Source organism: Boleophthalmus pectinirostris, unplaced genomic scaffold (genome assembly GCF_026225935.1).
Source record: "Boleophthalmus pectinirostris isolate CB_2022bp ecotype Guang Dong unplaced genomic scaffold, ASM2622593v1 HiC_scaffold_5, whole genome shotgun sequence".
NCBI classification, from domain to species: Eukaryota; Metazoa; Chordata; class Actinopteri; order Gobiiformes; family Gobiidae; genus Boleophthalmus; species Boleophthalmus pectinirostris.
Genome location: NW_026571404.1, coordinates 39,915,301 through 39,938,558, shown reverse-complemented (window position 1 = coordinate 39,938,558; position 23,258 = coordinate 39,915,301). Strand labels below are relative to the sequence as shown.

The window sequence follows — 23,258 nt, the reverse complement described above, 5'->3', positions numbered from 1 at the left end:
TTTGCTTCCTGTGCCCGCCATGGCACACTTTTGTCACTCAAGACACAATAGTGAAAGTAGAAATGTAAGAAATATACAGTATTTTATCAGCTTTACAAGTGAATATAGATATGAAGGAAAAAAGTTAAAATCAAAGACTCACTTTCCTGATAACAGTTTCAGGTAAGTTCTCTCAAAAGAGTTCTTATTTGTTCTAGTTCCCCCATAGCCTGGCTCACACAGACTGTAATGTGTCTCACTCTGAACTGAGCTCCACACATCGATCTGGGAGGAGGAAAAGGTGGAACATCATGGTGAATACTCTGAGCTGATGGACTGAAATGTCACAAGCCAGAAGAAGCAGAGAAGTGAAAGCTTTGTTAAATCAAGTAGAGAGAAAAGCACGAGCATCTCTGTCTTTTTATCTGCGTCACCGTGTTCGTTTTGATTAGTTTGGCTGCAAATAACCAAACACACCCAGATCCAGCACCAGTTACAGCCTGTTCTCCTCCTGAGCCTCTCCATCTCCTCGTCCTGCGGGTGGAAGCTGATCAAACTGACCCAAACCTCAAGACTGAAAAGCACAACTACTCTCCTGATGAATGGTTTTACGATCCATGTGTGTTTTAGAAGTGATCACACTCACAGAGGAAACCCACACACAGGTAGACCACGCAAACTCCACACATCAAGCCCCTCCTCTTCTGGAAATTAAACCTAGGTCCTCCTTGTTGTGAGGTGAGTGTACTAACCACTATTCCACCACGCTTTGTTTTCTAAAGTTCTCCTCAAGGATATTTGAATGTTGTGGTAGGGCATGTCCTCTCAAAGTGCCTGTGATTATTACACTTTTGGTTTTGCATTTGGCCCACACTGACCTATAAATCATACACAGAGCGACTCGGAGCCTGATAGCACAGATAGCTAATATTTGTGGGCGAACAAAAACACCCACATTTACAGCCAGAACAATAGGAGCTTTATAAATAATAAGAGGAGGGAGCTGACAGGACAAACTGCAGCAATAAGCAGAGGTCATGGCCATAGAATCCAGGCGTGGACCGGCGAAGGAAATGACTTTAGGGAAGTTTGAAGTAGTTAGTGCCATTGTGCTGTAGCAGAGACTTCCACAAATCTAGATAAGTACAGTATAAACCTACAGATTAGAATGCTGACGGTAACGGTCGCTCACGGTTTAAAACGCCAGTGCAATCAAAGCTGAATGTAGGATGCTTTTAGCTGTTGTGGTTTCCTTAGGGAAGACACTTCACCCACATTTTCTAGTAAGAATGTGGTGTGTGTATTATCATTATGCTATCGTGTAATTCTGGGTTAAAGGGATAGTTTGGGTTTTTTGACATGAATCTGTATGTCATAACCGTCAGCAGTGTCGTGCATCAACACTGACTTACCTCCGACAGCGTCCGGTGAGCTGAGATACTGGAGTCCGGCAAGTTGGCTGGGGGACAGTAGGCAAGGCAAGTTTATTTGTATAGCACAATTCGTACACAAAGTAATTCAAAGTGCTTTACAGAATAAGAAATACATTAAAATCATAATAAAAACAAATCAAAACATAAATAATCATGAAGATTAAAATTAAAAAAGAGAGACATAAATTGGAGAGAAGAGTGCGGAATGAAAACCTTTCAGTTATATGCACAGTTAAACAGAAATGTTTTGAGTCTGGATTTAAACAGCGTCACAGAAGAGTCTGTCTCACATGTTCAGACTGTTCCAGGTTTTAGCTGCATGAACCTGAAATGCTGACTCCCCTTGTTTAGTTCTGACTCTGGGCACCAGCAGGAGGCCGGTCCCTGAGGTCCTCAGAGTGCGAGATGGTTCATATGACACTAACATGTCACAGATGGACTTTGGTGCTCGGCCATGGAGAGACTTGTACACAAGCAGAGCTGCTTTAAAGTCTATTCTCTGAGGCACAGGAGCCAGTGCAGAGACCTGAGCACAGGACTTATGTGCTCGTACTTCCTAGTTTGAGTAAGGACCCGAGCTGCAGCATTCTGGATGTTCTGCAGCGTCTCACAGCTCGTTTGGAGAGACCAGTGAGCAGACCATTACAGTAGTCTAACCTACTGGAGACAAATGCATGGATAAGTTTCTCCAAGTCTGATTTAGACAGTAAACCTTTGATTTTTGCTATGTTTTTTTAGATGGTAAAAGGCTGCAGATGTTATTGATTTTATGTGACTGTTAAAGTTCAAGTCTGAGTCCATTATTACCCCGAGATTTCTTGCCTGATTTGAAGGTTTTAGAGAGAGAGACTGGAGGTGACTGCTGACACTGTCCTTTTGTTTCTGTGGACCAAACACTATGACTTCAGTCTTGTCAGAGTTTAGCTGGAGAAAGTTGTTTTGCATCCACACACTGATCTGTTGGATGCAGTGACCAAGTGACTCCACTGGTCCATAGTCTCCTGCTGCCAGAGAGACGTAGATCTGAGTGTCATCTGCATAATTGTGGTACGACACGTTATTGCTGCTTATTAACTGGCCTAATGACAGCATGTAGAGATTGAACAACAGGGGGCCCAGGATTGACCCCTGAGGCACCCCACAGGTCAGGGCCATGTCATCTGAGACACAGTTTCCAATTTCAACAAAATACTTCCTGTCTTCTAGATAGGACTTGAACCAGTTTAGTACAGTACCAGAGATGCCCACCCAGTCCTCTAGTCTCTGTAAGAGGATCCATGATCGACAGTGTCAAAAGCAGCACTCAGATCTAACAGGATCAAGACTGAGACTTTGCCTGCATCAGTGTTCAGGCGGATGTCATTTGTCACCTTGATAAGAGCAGTCTCAGTGCTGTGGAGGCTCTAAAACCTGACTGGAAAACATCAAAGGAGTTGTTCATTTGGAGAAAGTTCGTAAGCTGTTGGTAAACAGCTTTTTCAAGGACTTTGCCAAAAAACGGCAGATTTGAGATGGGTCTGAAATTGTTCAGTACTGTGGCATCAAGACTGCTCTTCTTTAGGAGAGGCTTAATGACCGCAGTTTTCAACGCATTTGGGAATGTTCCAGATTGAAGTGACATGTTAACTATGTGAGTGAGTGGTGAAAGTAAACTGTTGAGGACGGACTTTAGAAATCTAGTGGGTAACATGTCCAGGCAGCAAGTAGATGAACTCAGACTGGTAACGATCTCTAAAACAGTTTTGTCAGTTACAGGTGCAAAGTGATTCAGCTCAGTAAAATAAAGCATTTTTCTTCTCAAAACAATATGTGTTCAAAAGAGTGATACATTTGCATCGCAAAACTTTTGTCCTCAAAAAAGTCAGACCTCATAATTGCTTGGCACTATTTTCTTTCTGTTCGTATCACTGCGCACTGACGCCAGGTGACAGCCGCACACAGATCCATCACTTTGTTCAGTTGTTTGGCTGTGCTCAGACCTCCGCAATGCGAGAGAGCTAACATGAGAGCAAGAGCCATAAGTATATAAGCTTGTGTAAGATACATAGGAATATATCTAAAAAATGGTGCGAACTCTTGATTCTCCAGGCTGTAACAACAAAAATCTGGCTGAATCTCCACGCACATGTCACCGTTTTCCTGTCACGGACTTTGCGCTGAGGAAACTTTGGCTTCTTGCCTTAGACTTCAATGTGGAAACCAAAGATAAAAAACCTTTGTGTGTGCAGTGCGCAATTCAGCGACTGCCCAGGACAAAGGGAGAAATCTGTTTTGAAGAGCACTGCTGTACCTGCACCCAGGTAAGAACAAAGAGGTGCCACAATGTTTACAAGTGGACAGGTGACCAAGAATCAACAGTAAATCACTCAGTGTCATATCACCAGTGAAGCTTCTACAAAACATAACTTTATTAGTCGACTATTACTATTGTAAATGTCTCGTACACTGTTGGCAGCAGCTACGTGGACGTGTGGATGATTCTATGTTTCTATTAGTCGTCCATGCTTCAGTCACAGTGTAGACTCTATGTTCACTGTATACGAGTTTCTAAATGATGTGATGGTGATTGTCGTTCACTCGGTCTCTCACGGCTCCAGCTTCAACTTGTACCACTTCTCTGTCTCTCTTCTCTCTCTGCTCGTTCTAACTCCATCTGGTGAATTTCAGCATCAGTATATTCGGGTTCATAAAGATCTCCCCTTGGCTCTGTGCTAAAGGCAATGTCTTCATCATCGATGTGGTAATCAGACATTTACATTCTGAGCAGTAAACAAAGTGAACCAGGCGCGGTTGTCACCTGGCGGCAGTGCGCAGTGATAAGAATGGAGAGAAAATAGTACCAAGCGATTATGAGGTCTGACTTTTTTGAGGACAAAGGTTTTGTGATGCAAATGTATCACTCTTTTGAACACAGATTGTTTTGAGAAGAAAAACGCTTTATTTTAATGTCCCCAGCCAACTTGCGGGAATAGTTTTGTCACACCAAAACCGGCCAGTATCTCAGCTCACCGGACGCTGTCGGGGCTTAAGTCAGTGTGGATGCACAACACTGCTGACAGGGATGACATACAGATTCATGTCAAAAAACACAAACTATCCCTTTAATGAGGTTAAAATCAAAATTGATTCAAATAAAATAACTCGTGTCTCACCCACCAAATTTATGGGCGTCATTGTGGATGAGAATCTAAACTGGAAAGAGCAGCTGACTGACCAGAAAAATGAATACATCTTTTGGTATTATCAAAAAAAGTTTGTAAATTTCTGGACTCAAAATCTATACTTACCAACTACCCTGAACAAAATATTATTGGTGCAAAAATGTTTTGTTCAAATTGCAACATTCCTGACATTAACATCATCTGCTCATTTATTCATCAAACTGAACATTCTTAATATTTATTATGAGATTAATATTTATCAAATTTGTATGTTTATATATCAAATTCTTTATAATTCAACTACGATACCCAAACATTTCACATTTTACTTTAAAACCGATGCAGAGATTTATAGATACAAAACTTGTCAAAATCGTAATTTTCATGTTCCAAAATGTATCACAGCAGAGTTCAGTTTTGTTTTGATCGAGAGGCGGGAAATTCTGGAGCAGTTTTCATTTCTTTTTTTTTCTTTTTTTTAAGAGTTTGAGGAAATGTTTGATATTTCATGATAATGTTTGATAATCATTCATTTGTGGATGTTTCACTGTATTTTATTTGGGTAAATACATTATTTATTTATTTATTTTATACACAGTGATAATGTTAAAAAAATAATAAATAAAAATAAAATAAAATAAATAAATAGATAAATACATAGATAAATAAATAAATAAATGATGGCATCCCTAAGTGTGGAGATCAGGGGTGTCAAACTCATTTTGGTTCGGGGGGTTGTGTCCAAACTACTTTGATCCCAAAGGGGCCGGATCAGAAAACTCATGTCATATAAACCCCAAAAATAACAATAAGTTCAAATATTTGTGCAGAGAAACACAAATCTATTACAGAAATCTTTTTTAATTGATGAACTCTTTCTTTTACAAAATATTATAATATTATGAACAACCTGAAACTTTAAGAAAAATGCAATTTCAACACAATGTTTTTACATGAACTTGTTTCCAAATAGGAATAAGTCAGTTTTTCTTGGAAAATCCTGCACTCGGCTCCACTTTTCTCATGTTGGACATTTTTCTGATGAGGGTGTCACAGTCAACAGTCAAAACGATCGTCCTTTAAGAGCGTTTGGAAAGAGACAAGTCTTCATTTGTGCTGCTCTGGTGGGAGGGGCCACGTACAGACACTCTGGAGACGCAGGAGACAATATTTTTAATAGAAAATATAATTCAAATAATAATAATAATAATAATTTATTTTAGTAGAAAATCAGACGAGGGTCAGATTAAAGGTCTTGGAGGGCCGGATCTGGCCCCCGGACCATATGTTTGACCCCTGTGGCGTAGATAATTCTGCTTTCTGTTTGGATAATAATTTTTTTTCAGGAGTTAAATAAGTGAATGAAGATCTTTCTGTGCAGTGTTGATGATGCTCAGACTCGTGCTTGTGCAGTCATTCGGAGGTGGGCTGGTCACTGCAGGATCACTGTGTCCCTTTGTGAACGATCTCTGGACTCATGTCTCACCAGCTCCTCCAGCTCAAACACCTTTCACTCTGTTATTCACTGTCTCCACACCAGACCGTGAGAGACTGACGAACCCGTTTGACCGGCACCGACCCCTCACACGCACACGCACGCATGCACACACACCACGTCACACCACGTCACAAAAGGCAATGTGTGTGAGGTGCCTTGCCTAAGGACACAACAGCACGAGCAACACAGATGCCCCCCCAAGTCTAACCAGGCCTCTGACATCAAACAACATGAGCGTTCTCACACACTGACCACACACTCACCTCTGCCTCTACACACACTTCTACACACTTCTAAAGTTTGTGTTTCACCGGGATGGAGTCTTATAGAAGTAGAATTGCATGTACAGTTGTATAAATGAGGCTCTGAGCTGTACATTAGTGAACACACACACACACACACACACACACTGTAGCATACCCCTGTAGCAGTGTTCCCATGCAGCTCCTCTCCCGTGTGTCAGAAAATCATTAGAAAGCGCTCCATCCTTTCTTGTGTAATGGGCTCCAAGTATCGAGCTCCTTCACATGTCCACAAACAAATGCCATGAAAGCCGTCTGCTCCGCTGTACGCACACGTGGTCAATACACCACTCAGACCTCCTCACTCCACGCTCTGTGATCTGTGGAGCTTCTGAAGACCACTTATCTCCTGGGCTAATGGAGAGGGCTTCACACAGTCCAGGCACATGAAGGAGCTGTTAAAGAGCACATTTGATGCTTTCTTGGGGCTTTAACTCCCATTCAAAATGCAAACGGAGCATTTTTGAACTTCAGACAGCTTTGGATTAATGAAACAAAAAACACAACTCTACATATGTTTTTGATGAGGGGACAACAATGTAACATAATTAAACAGACAAAGACGTCATTGACTTCTGAAGCCTTCTGGATCTCTTATTCAACACCTCTAATATACACAAATGACCACAGTATTGACCTGATATGGAGCTGTCTGACTTTGGCTTACATAGATATGCAACTCTTACTAGTTTTTTAAATGTAAAGACCTTTAACCTTTCCACTGTACTCAATATTAATACTTCATAATACTTACATTCTTTAACTCTACTGCCTTTTAACTGTTGCCTTTACACCTCAGATTTTAATACACATTTTCACTGTTGACACTGATGGTTTCTCTGATTGTATGAGTAGATGTCAATTATTATTATTATTATTATTATTATTATTATTATTGTTGTTGTTGTTGTTGTTGTTGTTGTTGTTGTTGTTGTTATTATTACTACTACTACTAGTAGTAGTAGTAGTAGTAGTAGTAATAGTAAGTAGTAGTAAGTAGTAGTAGTAGTAGTAGTAGTAGTAGTAGTAGGGTCGGGTCAAGTGGTAACGGAGGGAAACAGGGGCAGATTTTTGACATTCAAATGTCTCTTATTCAGAAACTAGAGGGACTATTGAAATAAGTAAAGTATCAGAATGTAGGAAAGAGTTACACTCCAACAGGGTCAAGTTAAACCTGTGATATTCTTTCAAGTTGTTGACAAAAAATTTAAAAAAACTCATGTCGGTAACGGAGGGAATGAAATATGCAGCACTTTTTGGGCAATAAATCCAAACAGTGATAACTCTTGGTTCTCACTTCCATATCCTTAACAAACTGGTTTGAATATTTGCTTCATATAGTTTTCTACCATATGGTACAAGATTAGGTTGAAAAACCTCTTACTTTTTGAGTCATGAGATTTTTTATTAAGAAAGGTCATGTTAACGGAGGGAAAAGTAACGGAGGGAAAATTGTACAAACAAGTAGAAGGTGCAGGATTTTACATCATTTGTCAGTTTTTTTCTTCCGAATTTTTATCATTTTAACTACTTTTTTTTTTTTTTTTAAATCATGTACCTTCATCAACAGTTCAAAGATGGAATAACACAAGATATGATGAAATACATCCATTTATTTACATGATTTGCAGGTCTTTGAAATTTGGGAAATAATTTTTGTTCCATGTTTCATACATGGTCTGTTTAAAACATATGGAACTTTAGAACCAAAAATGGTCCAGAAAAATGGTCAACAGTTTCATAAACTAGAGTACATATGTATCTGTTCAATACATTTTATATCAGATGCATTAACTTGAATTTTTGGCCTTGCTGTTTACTTCTGCTTGACCGGACCCAGTAGTAGTAGTAGTAGTAGTAGTAGTAGTAGTACTAGTAGTAGTAGTAGTATTTTTAACTGCTGATCTATGTCTATCTATTGTCCCTAGTCATGTTTTAGGAACTTTAGTGCAAACTAGGTGAATTTTGAGCTTTCGGGTCAAAAACACCTAAATCAAAGTTTGTGCTGCTGACAGTGGCCACTGCAATTTCATGTAGCTGGTGACATCACACAGGACTGTTCTGATTATTTCTGATTACAAACACCTGGCTGCAGGTACAGAGAGACCAATCACATTTTTCCTTATATCTCCAGACCCTTATCATCCCTTTCATCCTCCAGACCCCCTTCCTCCACCCTCACTCTCCCCTTTAGTCCTCCAGACCCCCCTCCTCCCCCCCTTAGGTCCTCCTGACCCCCGTCCTCCCCCTCACTCTCCCCTTTAGTCCTCCATACCCGCCTCCTCCCCCCTCAGTCTCCCCTTTAGTCCTCCAGACCCCCCCCCACACACACTTTTCCCTTTAGTCCTCAAGACTCCTCCCCCCCCCCCCCCCCCCCACCCCCCCACTCTTCCCTTTAGTCCTCCAGACCCCCTCCTCCCCCCTCACTCTCCCCTTTAGTCCTCCAGAGACCCCTCCTCCTCCCTCACTCTCCCCTTTAATTCATCCAGACCCCCCCCACACACACTCTTCGGTTTGGTCCTCAAGACATCTCCCCTCCTCCCCCTCACTCTTCCCTTCAGTTCTCCTGACCCCCCTCCTAACCCCTCACTCTTCCCTTTAGTCCTCCAGACCCCCTCCTCCCCCCTCACTCTCCCCTTTAGTCCTCCAGAGACCCCTCCTCTCCCCTCACTCTGCCCTTTAGTCCTCCAGACCTCGCACCTCCTCCCCCTCACTCTCCCCTTTAGTCCTCCAGACCACCCCACTCTCCCCTTTAGTCCTCCAACCCCCCCCCCCACTCTCCCTTTTAGTCCTCCAGACCCCCGTCCTCCCCCTCACTCTCCCCTTTAGTCCTCCATACCCGCCTCCTCCCCTCAGTCTCCCCTTTAGTCCTCAAGACTCCTCCCCTCCCCCCCCACTCTTCCCTTTAGTCCTCCAGACCCCCCTCCTCCCCCCTCACTCTCCCCTTTAGTCCTCCAGAGACCCCTCCTCCTCCCTCACTCTCCCCTTTAATTCATCCAGACCCCCCCCCACACACACACTCTTCGGTTTGGTCCTCAAGACATCTCCCCTCCTCCCCCTCACTCTTCCCTTTAGTCCTCCATACCCGCCTCCTCCCCCTCAGTCTCCCCTTTAGTCCTCCAGACCCCCCCCCCACACACACACTTTTCCCTTTAGTCCTCAAGACTCCTCCCCTCCCCCCCCACTCTTCCTTTAGTCCTCCAGACCCCCCTCCTCCCCCCTCACTCTCCCCTTTAGTCCTCCAGAGACCCCCTCCTCCTCCCTCACTCTCCCCTTTAATTCATCCAGACCCCCCCCACACACACTCTTCGGTTTGGTCCTCAAGACATCTCCCCTCCTCCCCCTCACTCTTCCCTTCAGTTCTCCTGACCCCCCTCCTCCCCCCTCACTCTTCCCTTTAGTCCTCCAGACCCCCTCCTCCCCCCTCACTCTGCCCGTTAGTCCTCCAGACCTCGCACCTCCTCCCCCTCACTCTCCCTTTAGTCCTCCAGACCACCCCACTCTCCCTTTAGTCCTCCAAACCCCCCACACTCTCCCCTTTAGTCCTCCAGACCCCCTCCTCCCCCCTCACTCTCCCCTTTAGTCCTCCAGACCTCGCACCTCCTCCCCCTCACTCTCCCCTTTAGTCCTCCAGAGCACCCCACTCTCCCCTTTAGTCCTGCAGACCCCCTCCTCCCCCCTCACTCTCCCCTTTAGTCCTCCAGACCTCGCACCTCCTCCCCCTCACTCTCCCCTTTAGTCCTCCAGAGCACCCCACTCTCCCCTTTAGTCCTCCAAACCCCCCCCCCCCCCCCCCCCCCCCCCACTCTCCCCTTTAGTCCTCCAGACCCTGCACCTCCTCCCCCTCACTCTCCCCTTTAGTCCTCCAGACCCCAGACCCCCCCACACACACATACACACACACACACTCTTCCCTTTAGTCCTCCAGGTAGAGTCCGGTTTATCAGTTGTGTTTGAGGTGTGGGTGCAGACAGAGTTAAATGTCCCACTTTTAAAATAATGACACACAACAGACACAGCAGTGAGCGGCTCTTTTCTCACATACGAACACATTAAACACATTATGATGGTAAGAATTCTCTGAACGAGTCAAATGATTAGTGAACTTTTATCTGTGACGTAACAATTCTGAGAAATTCACAACTGTGTGTTTGCTGAGTGCCTAGAGGGTATGTACTTGAGGAGGGATGTACTTGATGTTATAACATGGTTAAAAGCTCAAAAAAGGAAATTTGGCATAATATGTGTCCTTTTAAGATAAACACTGTTAAGTATGAGACATTCACAGGCGCAGATGGTTTCTAATGGAGGATGTATAAGAGGTAATTGTTGAGGCGGCCTTAACCCTCCCCTGCTCACTGCATTAACACAAAGTGGGTACAAATATAAAGGTCTTTCTATACCATTAGCACAGACAGGCTGACATTTTCAGAGAGTGTGAAAATGCACTGTTATTAAAAAGCAAATTGTCATACTTTAGCTTGATTTTTTTACCACTTTTTACACTGCTCGTTGAATCCAAGTTTGTAAAATCCCACACCCCGTTTTTTGTGTTTTTGCCTTCTTCATTCAGCCAGGTTCAGTCGGCAGCGACCGCTTACGCAGAAGCACCACATCCCTCCTTTTGTGTGGCTCTGTGGCCTATAGGGGGCGCACTGCAGACTCTAGACCAGGGGTGTCAAACATATGGCCCGGGGCCGAATCCGGCCCTCCAAGACCTTTAATCTGGCCCTCGGCTGATTTTCTAGTAAAATATTTTAATTATATTTTCTATTAAAATATTGGTAATTTTCTGCATCGCTTAGCATAGCAGCGTCTCCAGCGTCTCTGTACGTGGCCCCTCCTACCAGAGCAGCACAAATGAAGACTTGTCTCTTTCCAAACGCTCTTAAAGGACGATCGTTTTGTTCAATGTTGAGTTCATCAAAAGATTTCATCAATTAAAAAAGATTTCTGTAATAGATTTGCATTCCTCTGCACAAATATTTTAATCTATTGCTATTTTTGGGGTATATATGCTATTTTTTTTTCTGGCCCCTTTGGGATCAAAGTAGGTTGGATACGGCCCCCGGACCAAAATGAGTTTGACACTCCTGATCTAGACTGTACATGAGCCTATAGGGGGCGCACTGCAGACTGCACACAGACACATGAGTTGCTTGATCAATTCCTGCTTGGACCAAGTTCTGGCGTCCTTATGCTTATGCCTTATTAAACACTTCACCCTCCTTACCTAGTTTAAAAGTGGAGTGAGTGTAAGGATTTTGTGGTGGGAGGGGCTGATGGTGCAGATCGGCAGCCTCACTTCCATCAGTTTGCCCCAGGCAGCTGTGGCTACAGTAGCTTACCACCTCAGAGTGTGGAGTGAATGAATGATGACACAGGGCAGCACTGTACATGAGCCTCTAGGGGGCGCCAAGCAGACTGTAGACTGTAGACTGTAGAAGAAGAGGCTCCATAATGGAGCTCTTGAATTGGACAGTGTTGTGTAGTACAGTGCCTCTCACTGTCCACCTCGCCCATATCACAAACCACCTGCTCCACCTGCTGATGTCATGAGGTTGTGTCCTCCCTTTATAAGAAGAGAAGGGAAGTGCCTCTATAAGTGTCATCCTGACATTAGGATTATCCTCACTAATGCTTTTAGTCTTAGAAAAGTCCATGCACCACCTGCAGAAAACACTTTATCCTGTATAGATGTCCAATAGATGTATAAAACACACACACATGCACACACACACACACACACACACACACACACATACACACACACACACACATACAAAGAAATGTATCACTATAGCAGAAATGCACAAGATACATGGTAATGGAGAACATGATGACTGAAGATATGTCCATCAAAACGTAGCTGTTTTATCAAACCTGAACAACATCTGAACCTTCCAGTCTCTGATAAATGTTTGTAATATAACAGTGTATAAGTCCATGTCTGAGTCGAACCTGCATGTTCTTTACTTTCCTTCTATATCACACCATCTCTCCCTCTCCCTCTGTCTCTGTCTCTGTCTCTCCACAGCAGCAGGACCCCCGGGGATGTGAGGTGCTCTGAGGTAATGTGTGCTTTATGTAAATGATGGCCGACATGAGCGCCTTGTTTACCCGACTTTATGCTCCTCTTCATCACCACAGCGGGACGAGGGGGAGGGGGGTAACTAACCATACCCACACACACACACGCACACACACACACACACACACACACACACACACATGTACACCCCCACACACACACACCCTGACACTCACACACACACACACACACACACATCCGCACCCACACATACACTCTCTCACACACACATACACACACACACACACACGTACACCCCCACACACACACCCCCTGACACTCACACACACACATCCGCACCCACACATACACTCTCTCACACAGACATACACACACACACACACACACACATACACACACACGCACTCACACCCTGACACGCACGCACACACACACACACACACTCACCCACATACACTCTCTCACACACACATACACATGTACACACACACACACGCACGCACACACACACAACCACACACAGACACACACACGCACACATGTACACACACACGCACACACACACACAGTAGTGGCACTGGGGTGTACCTTGTTGGATTTTACGGCGGACTTGTGTATGTGCACAGGTCTGTAATTTGTGAGCTTCATGAGCCGAACCCAGGGTCAGTTTTTGGCAGCGCTGCCCGAGCCGTAAAACACAAGCACATCTATCTGTATGCACTTCAATATGTGCACAGAACAAGATGGCAGATACAATGAGTGTCCTCTGCACGGGACTGGGCGCTCCCATAGAGATAGGGTGAGGAGCTCAGTCACTTACGAGGAGCTCGGAGTAGAGCTGTTGCTCCTCCATGTGAAAAGGAGGAGCTGAGGGGAGGGCATCTGTTCCTGATGACTCCTGGAAGCCTCCCTGGAGGTGCTCATGTCCCACCAACATGCATTAAGTAAAGCCCTACCTCCCACGGGCAGAGTTTGATAAAGTTATCCATGCTTTTGTAACATCACACCTCCCTGCAACGCTTACAACACGTCCACAACGCTGCAGCTCGTCTGGTCACAAATACTAAGAAACGTGAACACATCACACCTGTTCTGTGCGACCTGCACAGGCTCCCTGTCTTATATCAGGAGCAATTTAAAATGTTATTAATTGTTTTCAAATATTTGCTCTCTATGGGTCCAGTCTACTTGCAGGAGTTACTGCAGCCCTGTCCTCCGCCCAGAGCCCTGACATCAGCTGACCAGCTCCTGTTGGTTGAGCCCAAAACTCGGCTCAAGACAAGAGGTGACAGAGGCTTTTTCTGTGGCAGCGCCCAGACTGTGGAACAGTCTTCCTCTTCCTGTCAGATCCTCTCAGTCTGTAACTCAGTTTAAGACGAGACTGAAAACTCACATCTTCGCCCTGGTGTTTAGTATGAGCTAGTCAGGTTACCTTGGTGTTTTTATTGTAGTTTATCCATGTTTTCTGTATATATGTATTTTTAACTGTTTCTTCTATTTTGTTGACTTGTATGTGAAGCACTTTGGTCAGCTGAAGTTGTTTTAAATGTGCTAGAAATAACCTTGAATTGAATTGAATGCATTAAATAGTTTTGTCTTCTAGCAGCATACTTCTAACCAAGAGCCTATAGATCTGTGGAAGAATCTCCAGGTTCTGCATTTTTTCCCTCTGAATTGACAATAAAAATATATGAAATAAATCCTAAATATTTCTCGGCCTCAGATCTTGTCATGTCGGTAATATTAAATGAGTCCAGCAGTGTCAAACCTCCTCCTCTGGCATGTATGGGCCTCCGTGTTATCCTAGCCTCTGGACTAACTACTGTGAGTCCATTACACGTGCTAATGAGCTGCTGACCACACACTCTGTCACTCTGAACATGGGCAGGTGTCATGTGACTGTCATGTGACCCGGGACTTCCTGATCAATGCAAAAGAATGACCCCGGATCAGTTTACCTTATAAGGCTTTAATAGGAAGTGTCCATATAGAGCTGCCATAAAACAACTCGACAAGTGAAGTTACAAAAAGATAATAATACAACATTGAAGTTGTTTTGTATAGAATCATCGTCCATTATGTGTTCATATTAGAATTATTACAATATTTGATTAACTCCATACCACAGAGTGTCACTGAACTGAATCATAGTCAAAGTGATGTCAAAACCATAATAATAAAACATTTTATTTTTTGCAACATTTAGTCTAGTTTCCGTATATACACTTGAAAAACTGGTGATAAAAGTTTCAATAGTTTTTCTGAACTGAAGTCACTGTAACTTCTGTAGAATTTCAGTTTTACATGGAAGAGCATGTACGTTCAGTCCTAATACACAGTCTTCTCTGTTTAGATGGAAAACTCCCTCACAAGCTCCATTTGGTCAGAAGAAATGAACAGTTTTAAAATGATGAAGACCAAAAACAAACAACCAAAGGGAAAAAAAAAAAAAAGACAACAAACATTATCTTCAATAATAAATAATGCAATAAGACATAACAATACAATTAAATGTTGTAATTTGTGATTAAACCAATCTGAAAATCTAATGGTAAATGGTAGGGATGTAACAAACCGATTTGTGAAAATTCTGATATTGTTTCGTCAAAAGCCTCGGTAATATCATGGGCCGTCACAATATATCAAACGTTTCTTTGCTTATATTAATTGTTATGGTGCAGCAACAGCTTAAAAACAGACAGAACTACATAGACCATGAGCCTTTGCTCTGTTTTAGTCCAATCTACATGATTAAAGAACTACTATTAAGCACTTTTAAATCTCACTTATTTGGATTATGACAGAAAAGTAGCAGTAGGTTTGTTAGTTTCCACAAAATATCTCAGTAAATATCGTACCATGAGATACATATCGTGAAAATACTGTACTGAGAGATGTAGATATCTTTACATTCCTAGTAAAGACATCTGTCTGGATCCAGGACATGGAGGGTGGAGCCTCTGACTCCCAGACCCCGCCGAGGGGCTGCGTGCCAAGGTGAGTGCTCCCTTGTGTTTAGCGCTGTTGCCCAAACTCAGTGCTTCTGCTCCAGGCTGATGTGGTGAGTTTGTACAAAGTTCTACATGCTGTTGTTTTATGAGTTCATGGTGAGAACTTGAAGTGAGGCCCACGGTGGGAACATGGGAACATAGATTCCTTTCGCAGTTGGAGGAACATTGGGAACATTGGTCTGACCCTGTCCAAGTCTGTATGGGATGGCGTCTGGACTCTATCTATATAAATATTTTAAACAAAATTTTAGCCCCCTCAAAATTTTCCTTTTAAAGGTTTTTAGGGGGTGTGATGGGTTAATCAGTGGTGTCGGACCCCCGCACCTCCTCTATTTCACACACTGTTATCATTATAGCAAAAAGTAAACATTGTTTGCACTTTCAGCGCGTCAGCTCCTAAAACTCCTTTTATCTCACTTTACACACAAACGTGAAACCGGAGTTTTTCAGAATCTCCAGTTTTTAGAAAGATTCGTTTTCAGAGGCGAATTCGATGTTTGCGTGTAAAAGATGGGTACAAACAAAGGGAAATGTATCCGTTTAAAAAAAACAAAAAAAAAACTGTATGTGTAAGCGGGGCCTAAATGAGCGGGATCCGAACTGCCAACCGTTAGATCAGTGGACAAATGCTCCACCAACTGACCTACTCTTGCCCACATCTACACACCGTAATACAGCCAGGTAATCCTTTCATACATTATGACCATTAAAACTTCACTTCAGATGTAAGTTATGTTAAAGTGAAGTAGTGTAGTGTTGTCTTCCTGAATACAAATACTGTAATATAATAATGGAGAAGTGTGACTGACAGTGTTTTATGTGTGCATTATAAAGTGATTAAGAGTCTTTAAACACTTCATTTACCTCTGTGTGACTGGGCCGAGCGTGTGCCTGTAATCCATCATAATCACATGTGTATGAATACTGAGCAGGTGTGTGCACAAAGACACTACACAATACACAACCCTCTGACAGGTCACACAGTCCGGGGGGAGGGAGGGTCCTGTTCACACACTGTATTTTTAAACTTCACACACCTTCTTCACACACCTTCACTAGAATCATCTGGATGATTTCAGCCCTGCAGTCGTCAGTCTCTGAACTGTTCACTTGAAAACTACTGTTTCATGACATCACAAGGTGGAACAGAGCGTTTTTTGCTTTGGTGATGAAGACAAACTAATAACAAAAAGTAACTCAAATAATTCAAACATATGTGAATGAAACAAAACACAAGTCCAGGTTTGTTTTTCAGGTACCAACATTCTTGTGGGACTTTTAAAGTAGCACCTTCACACGCCAAACGTACTTAACATCTTGACAAATACAGAAGGGTTTGTTGATATATAATTCTAAAGTAAAATCTTCATTCTCGTACCAGCAATGACTCATATTAAGAAAAGGACTTGTTTTAACATCTGTTTTTTTTTTTTTTTTGTCAATAGGAGGGTTTCAGTCATGTGATCACGATGATTTCAGGTGGAGGGCAGGAAGTGAAGACAAACACGACAAACACGGCTCTGGAGAACACAGATATGGAGAAGAGTTCTTATTGTAAGGATTTAGAGCCAGTAGCAAGGCAAAAGTGCGAGCAGTTAGTCGACAAATATATTGGATGTGACCCTATCTGATGAAAATGAGGGAATTTTTGACCAAAGTAAAAGATTTGCCAACAATCGAAGCAGAGGAGATCACAAACTATTTAGCTCTTCAGACATCGTTTTACACCAGACAACAGATGAAGGTGTACAAAAGTTTGGAGGCATAGAACTTTTTTTGTCAGTGGATGGGTCCTCAACCTTGGTGCAAAACACCTACGTGATGATTATGGTTTGGTCTTCCAGGGTGGGTGTTTCTCTTATTTTATGTGTATGGACTGTTATGGAAAAAACTGCAGTGTATCTACAGTGACCTATCTATCCAAACTACTTAATGTCAACAAACGTCGTTAGTCGTTAGGCGTTAATGATTCGTTTATGTTTAGGTAAACCATAAAAAAACAATTTATCTTTGTAAAATACCTTTGAGTGGTCACCGCGGACACGAGCATTTCCTCCCGACTGCAAACGTAGATTTGTAATCCACTTTTTATGGTGTTTTTCTGTCAGCTTTTCCCATTTCTGACCTTTGTGGACAACGGTATTCGGTACTCTAAAAAATTGCTTTTCCTTCTCTCGGTTAGAACGATTGGCACAGCCGTAAACTACATAACACATACACATTTTGCAGACAAAGACACAGCAGCTTCCTCGAATCTGTTCACTTCCTGCCTCCATCTAATTTCTCGCGCTGACAAACGTGGCCCTGTGACGTCACGTGAAATCCAGCTATTGTCTCCTATTTTAAAGATGATGTTTGATAATTTTTCAAGTGAAATTATTTGCCAGTGGAATATTTTTTTTTTTAGAAATGTAGATAAAAATGTATAAATACATTGGAAAAATTGGAAATACATATTGTCATTTATCTTTTAATTCATTTTATAAATATATTTTTAAATGACCTTTTTGGATGCAGAGCTGTTTCTCAGTTCTGTCTCAAAACAAAGTAAATTACTCAAATCCAAAAACAAAATAATAAAAAAGTAAATAATAAAATCAAACAAAATAATCAAATATAACCAAAATGAAGTGGCGGCTTTGGACTTTCTTCTCCCTTGTTTTTCTGTGCAGCTTCCATTGCACAGACGTTCAGTTTCAGATCATGTTCTTGTCATGTTCTTGCTGTGTTCTTTTTTTGCATTTGCACTGAAGTGTGTCCAAAGATGTGTCCCTGGATCACGAGGCCCGGACGGGGGTCAGGGTCAGACGCTCGTCCCCTGGTGGTGGACAGTATGTCTGCGCTGCTTCAGTCCTCTGTCTTTAAAGTCCATGCTCCTCTGAAGAGACGTGTCCACCAGAGCACTGACCAGAGCCAGACCTGTGGACACACGGGACACACAGTTATACTGAAGAACAGAGCCGTGATGAAGAGGAGGAGGAGGAGGAGACACTAATCCAGACTAAAACTGATATTAAACCTAGATACCCATTTGATACTCACACTGGTATCAAAAGTACACTCGTATCAGCAAGTACACATACAAATACAAACATCTCATCAATAAATACATATAAATGGGCCCGGTCAAGCAGAAGTAAACAGCAAGGCCAAAAATTCAAGTGAATGCATCTGATATAAAAATGTATTGAACAGATACATATGTACTCTAATTTATGAAACTGTTGACCTTTTTTCTGTACCATTTTTGGTTCTAAAGTTCCATATGTTTTAAACAGACCATGTATGAAACATGGAACAAAAATTATTTCCCAAATTTCAAAGACCTGCAAATCATGTCAATAAATGGATGTATTTCATCATATCTTGTGTTATTCCATCTTTGAACTGTTGATGAAGGTACATGATTTAAAAAAATAAATAAAAAAGTATTTAAAATGATCAAATTTGCTTGGAAGGACTGACATATTTTATCGAAATAGTTTCTTTTCATTTTGAAGTAATATTAAAGTATTCAGAAGAAAAAGGCGACAAATTATATAAAATCCTGCACCTTCTACTTGTTTGCACAATTTTCCCTCCATTACTTTTCCCTCCGTTACCATGACCTTTCTTCATAAAAAATCTCATGACTTAAAAAGTAAGAGGTTTTTCAACCTAATCTTGTACCATATGGTAGAAAACTATATGAAGCAAATATTCAAACCAGTTTGTTAAGGATATGGAAGTGAGAACCAAGAGTTATCACTGTTTGGATTTATTGCCCAAAAAGTGCTGCATATTTCATTCCCTCCGTTACCGACATGAGTTTTTAAAGTTTTTGTTAAGAACTTGAAAGAATCTCACTGGTTTAACTTGACCCTGTTGGAGTGTAACTCTTTCCTACATTCTGATACTTTACTTATTTCAATAGTCCCTCTAGTTTCTGAATAAGAGACATTTGAATGTAAAAAATCTGCCCCTGTTTCCCTCCGTTACCATTTGACCCAAATACAAATCACAAAATAGATAAATAAATACCACATAAACTCACACAAAAACAACATACAGATATCAAAAAGAAGTGACAGAAAGAGAGCAAAATGAGAGATTTAGTCTTTTTTCCAGAGCCAGTATCAGAGCACACAGGAACATAGAGAACATACTGAGAGAAACGTTGTGATGTAGAAAAAGAGTCTTCTATTCAAAAATCTGCACTTTTAAAATGATCATTGTGGTATTGAGTTCAGTATCGAGCCTTGTCTTTAGTACTGAACAGTATTTTGTGGTGAAGTCAGCTGGAGCACATGAACGATCAGAAGTGAGGTGCAGGTGTTTGGACTCCAGTGCAAAGTCACACTGATGTTTGTAAAGTTTGAATAGATTGTCGTATTTCAGCTGTGACAAAGTGGGGCCTTTGTCTCATTTTAAATTCACGTTTTTTTGGGGGTTTTTTTTGGAAAGGGGACTTACTTTGCTTTTAGAGTTACCTGGATCCTCACCTGGGGGGAGGTACTTCCTGCTGGGAGGGGTATAAAAGCAAATCAGCAGTCACCAATTGGGGAGAGACTTCTGTGCAGATTGTCTGGTGTTTGTTGATTTGAATCACTAAGGCTACGTTCAGACTGCAGGGCTCAATGCTCAATTTGGATTTTTTTGTGAAATCCGATGTTTTTGCGAGGTCGTTCACATTTCCAATTAAATGTGACTTGTGTGTGATCTCCAGTATGAACATTAAATTGCCCAAAAGTGTCCCACATGTGCACTGGAGACACGATGACGTCAACCACAGCGAGCGTGCTCTGTGTTTATGGAAGTTGTCCAAACATGGACGCAGCATCGAGCACCTGGAGATTTTAAAGTTCCTCTCGTACCGGAGCCAGAACATGAACAACTTACTTGTTTTAAGGAGGAGATTGAGAAGAAGAAGGACGAGGTTTTTGGTCATGGTGTTTTGTGGGGCAGCGGCAGTAACGTCTGTAGAAAAGAACGTGTGGATGTGGAGACGGAGCCAAGAGTGGTGAGTGGTGATGTGCTTCACTTCAATGACACGGAGTTCATTAACAATTTTCGCCTACTTCAGCGCAGAATAGTGACATTTGTTTCTTGTTGATAACGTGTAAGTGGTTGAATGCACTTTGACCGTTCACACTGAAGTCACATGTCAAAAGATCAGATATGTGTCGGTTTCAGGAGCACATATCCAAGTGTCCTGGGTCACATTTGAAAAAATCGGATCTTTGTGGTTCAGACTGTCATTAAAAGATCAGATACAGGTCACATAGAAGCCAAAAAATCAGATTTGGGTCACTTCAGGCTGCAGTCTGAATGTAGCCTTATTTTTACACAGTAATTTTAAAATAAATGTTGTCTAGTTAAGGACACTTTCTTTGTGTGTCATCTGCCTCCTACTTTGACCACTTTGGCCAGCTTCCCCACATCAGCTAAGTGTACTTCATTCTAATGTAAAACCAAACTGTTCTGTAAATTGTTAAATTGTCACATAAAGTGTATCTTAACCATAACCTTAACCAGTTCACACAGACACTGGGGGCGAAGTGTGTCTTGCCCAAGGACACAAAGATCTCATTTATCTGGGGAGCTGGGACAGAACTGCCAACCTGAGGCTCACTCCATCTGACTGCTCGACCGATGATCTTTGTTAGGGTTAATGTTAGGTTCGTTTTCCTGTCCCCATAGAGAGATTTGTCCTCTGCGTTTGACCATCCTTCAACACCAGGAACAAGATTTGAACCACCAACCAGGAACGTTTAAAAGCCCAGGATCTGATGTGCTTTCATGGCGGTGAATAATTAGGATGTATAAAATGCATAAGGTAAGTGAGGAAGAACTTTGAACCACTGCACCACTGTTTCAAATGAACTAAAAAAAAAATAAATAAATAAAAAATCCTAATTTTATTTTATTTTTCACACCAACTCCTGCTGCAGGGGTGTTTTTTTTTTTGTTTTTTTTTCCATGGAGCCACATGAGAAACAGAAAATAATGTGGAGGCCTAAATGCTGAACTCAGTTCTACATTATACTGATTGTGTTCCGTTATAAAAAGCATAAATATCATTATTTTGAAAAGATGATCACAGAATATGTTCTGACTAAGCAATGAAAAAGTGAAGCTGCCCAACAAAAAACAAAGTCATAAAAAACACCTCTAAAATAAAAGCAGTGCAGCTTTAGACCATGAATGAGGTAAAATGATAAAATGTGTTGATTTTGTTTTCCAAATGGTCTTAAAGCGGCTGCTCCGACTTAAACAAAAGGCTGAACGTGGCCCTGGAGTTGGACAAAGCCCAGGTCTGTTTTACTGTATTGTTTTAAAAAGACAAACTATTTAGCATAAAAACATTGTGGTTACCAGATGTTCGATTGTATTTCACTGCTTCAAAGCCAGAATAATTATTTTCACAAAAGACACACGAGACCCAAAGTTTTGCACACGACACTTCTTGGACAGAGCGTCTAATCAAGAGTCGAGTTTTTCTCCTCTAAACTTCTAAGTGTTGGAGCACTTTGTCTAATGAAGCAGAGTCTGAAGAGGTTTGCTCCATTAAAAGGCGGCGAGGATCTGCTCCACCTGCGCCTTACGCCGCTGATGGAGCCTAATGAAAGAGGTGCATGCTGGGAGACGGCTGCTCTCTCTGCTGACAAACGCTCGTCATAATAGTGTTGATTCTTCCGAGTGGGCGCTCCGCTACGCCAGGGGCTCGCCGACTTAGACGCGTGTAATCAGAGAGCGCCGCAGGTGAGCGGCGGCCGGGCCCGGGCGCCGCGTGTTTCCGTGGCGACCGTGTTCGTTAATGTGATGTCATCAGGTGGGGACGCTTCATTAACCTCTAACGCTGACAGAATAATGGGCCATTAGGGACGAGGCGCTTATAGAAGAGCAATTAGGCCAAGGTCCACTGTCCTCTGTCCACTGTCCACTGTCACTGTCCACTGGCCTCTGTCCACAGTCCACTGTCCACTGTCCAATGTCCACTGTCACAGTCCTCTGTCCTCTGTACCACTGTCCACAGTCCACTGTCCTCTGTCCTCTGTACACTGTCCACTGTCCACTGGCCTCTGTCCACTGTCCACTGTCCACTGTCACAGTCACTGTCCACTGTCCACTGTCCACTGTCCTCTGTCCACTGTCCACTGTCCACTGTCCACTGTCCACTGTCCACTGTCACTGTCCACTGTCCACTGTCCACTGGCCTCTGTCCACTGTCACTGTCCACTGTCACAGTCCTCTGTCCACAGCCCAGTGTCCACTATCACAGTCCACTGTCCTCTGTCCACACTGTCCACTGTCCACAGTCCACTGTCCACTGTCCACTGTCCACTGTCCACTGTCCACTGTCCTCTGTCCACTGTCCACTGTCCACTGTCCACTGTCCACTGTCTGTCCACTGTCCACTGTCCACTGTCCACTGTCCACTGTCCACTGTCCACTGTCCACTGTCCACTGTCCACTGTCACTGTCCACTGTCCACTCTGTCCACTGTCCACTGTCCACTGTCCTGTCCACTGTCCACTGTCCACTGTCCACTGTCCACTGTCCACACTGTCCACAGTCCACTGTCCACTGTCCTGTCTGTCCACTGTCCACTGTCCACAGTCCACTGTCCACTGTCCACTGTCCACTGTCCACTGTCCACTGTCCACTGTCCACTGTCACAGTCCACTGTCCACTGTCCACTGTCCTCTGTCCACTGTCCACTGTCCACAGTCCACTGTCCACTGTCCACTGTCCTCTGTCACTGTCCACTGTCCACTGTCCACTGTCACAGTCCACTGTCCACTGGCCTCCGTCCACTGTCCTCTGTCCACTGTCCTCTGTC

At 42.8% G+C, this 23,258-nt stretch overlaps 1 protein-coding gene across 1 annotated transcript in view; it reads right to left on the bottom strand.

Moving 5' to 3' along the window:
- Positions 1-18,239: 18,239 nt before the first annotated feature.
- atrnl1a (attractin-like 1a) overlaps positions 18,240-23,258 on the bottom strand; it is a 499,802-nt gene continuing 494,783 nt past the window's right edge. The window contains exon 33 of the mRNA XM_055162865.1: positions 18,240-18,355. Within this exon, the coding sequence (XP_055018840.1) occupies positions 18,240-18,355 (116 nt within the window). The remainder of the gene's footprint in view (positions 18,356-23,258) is intronic.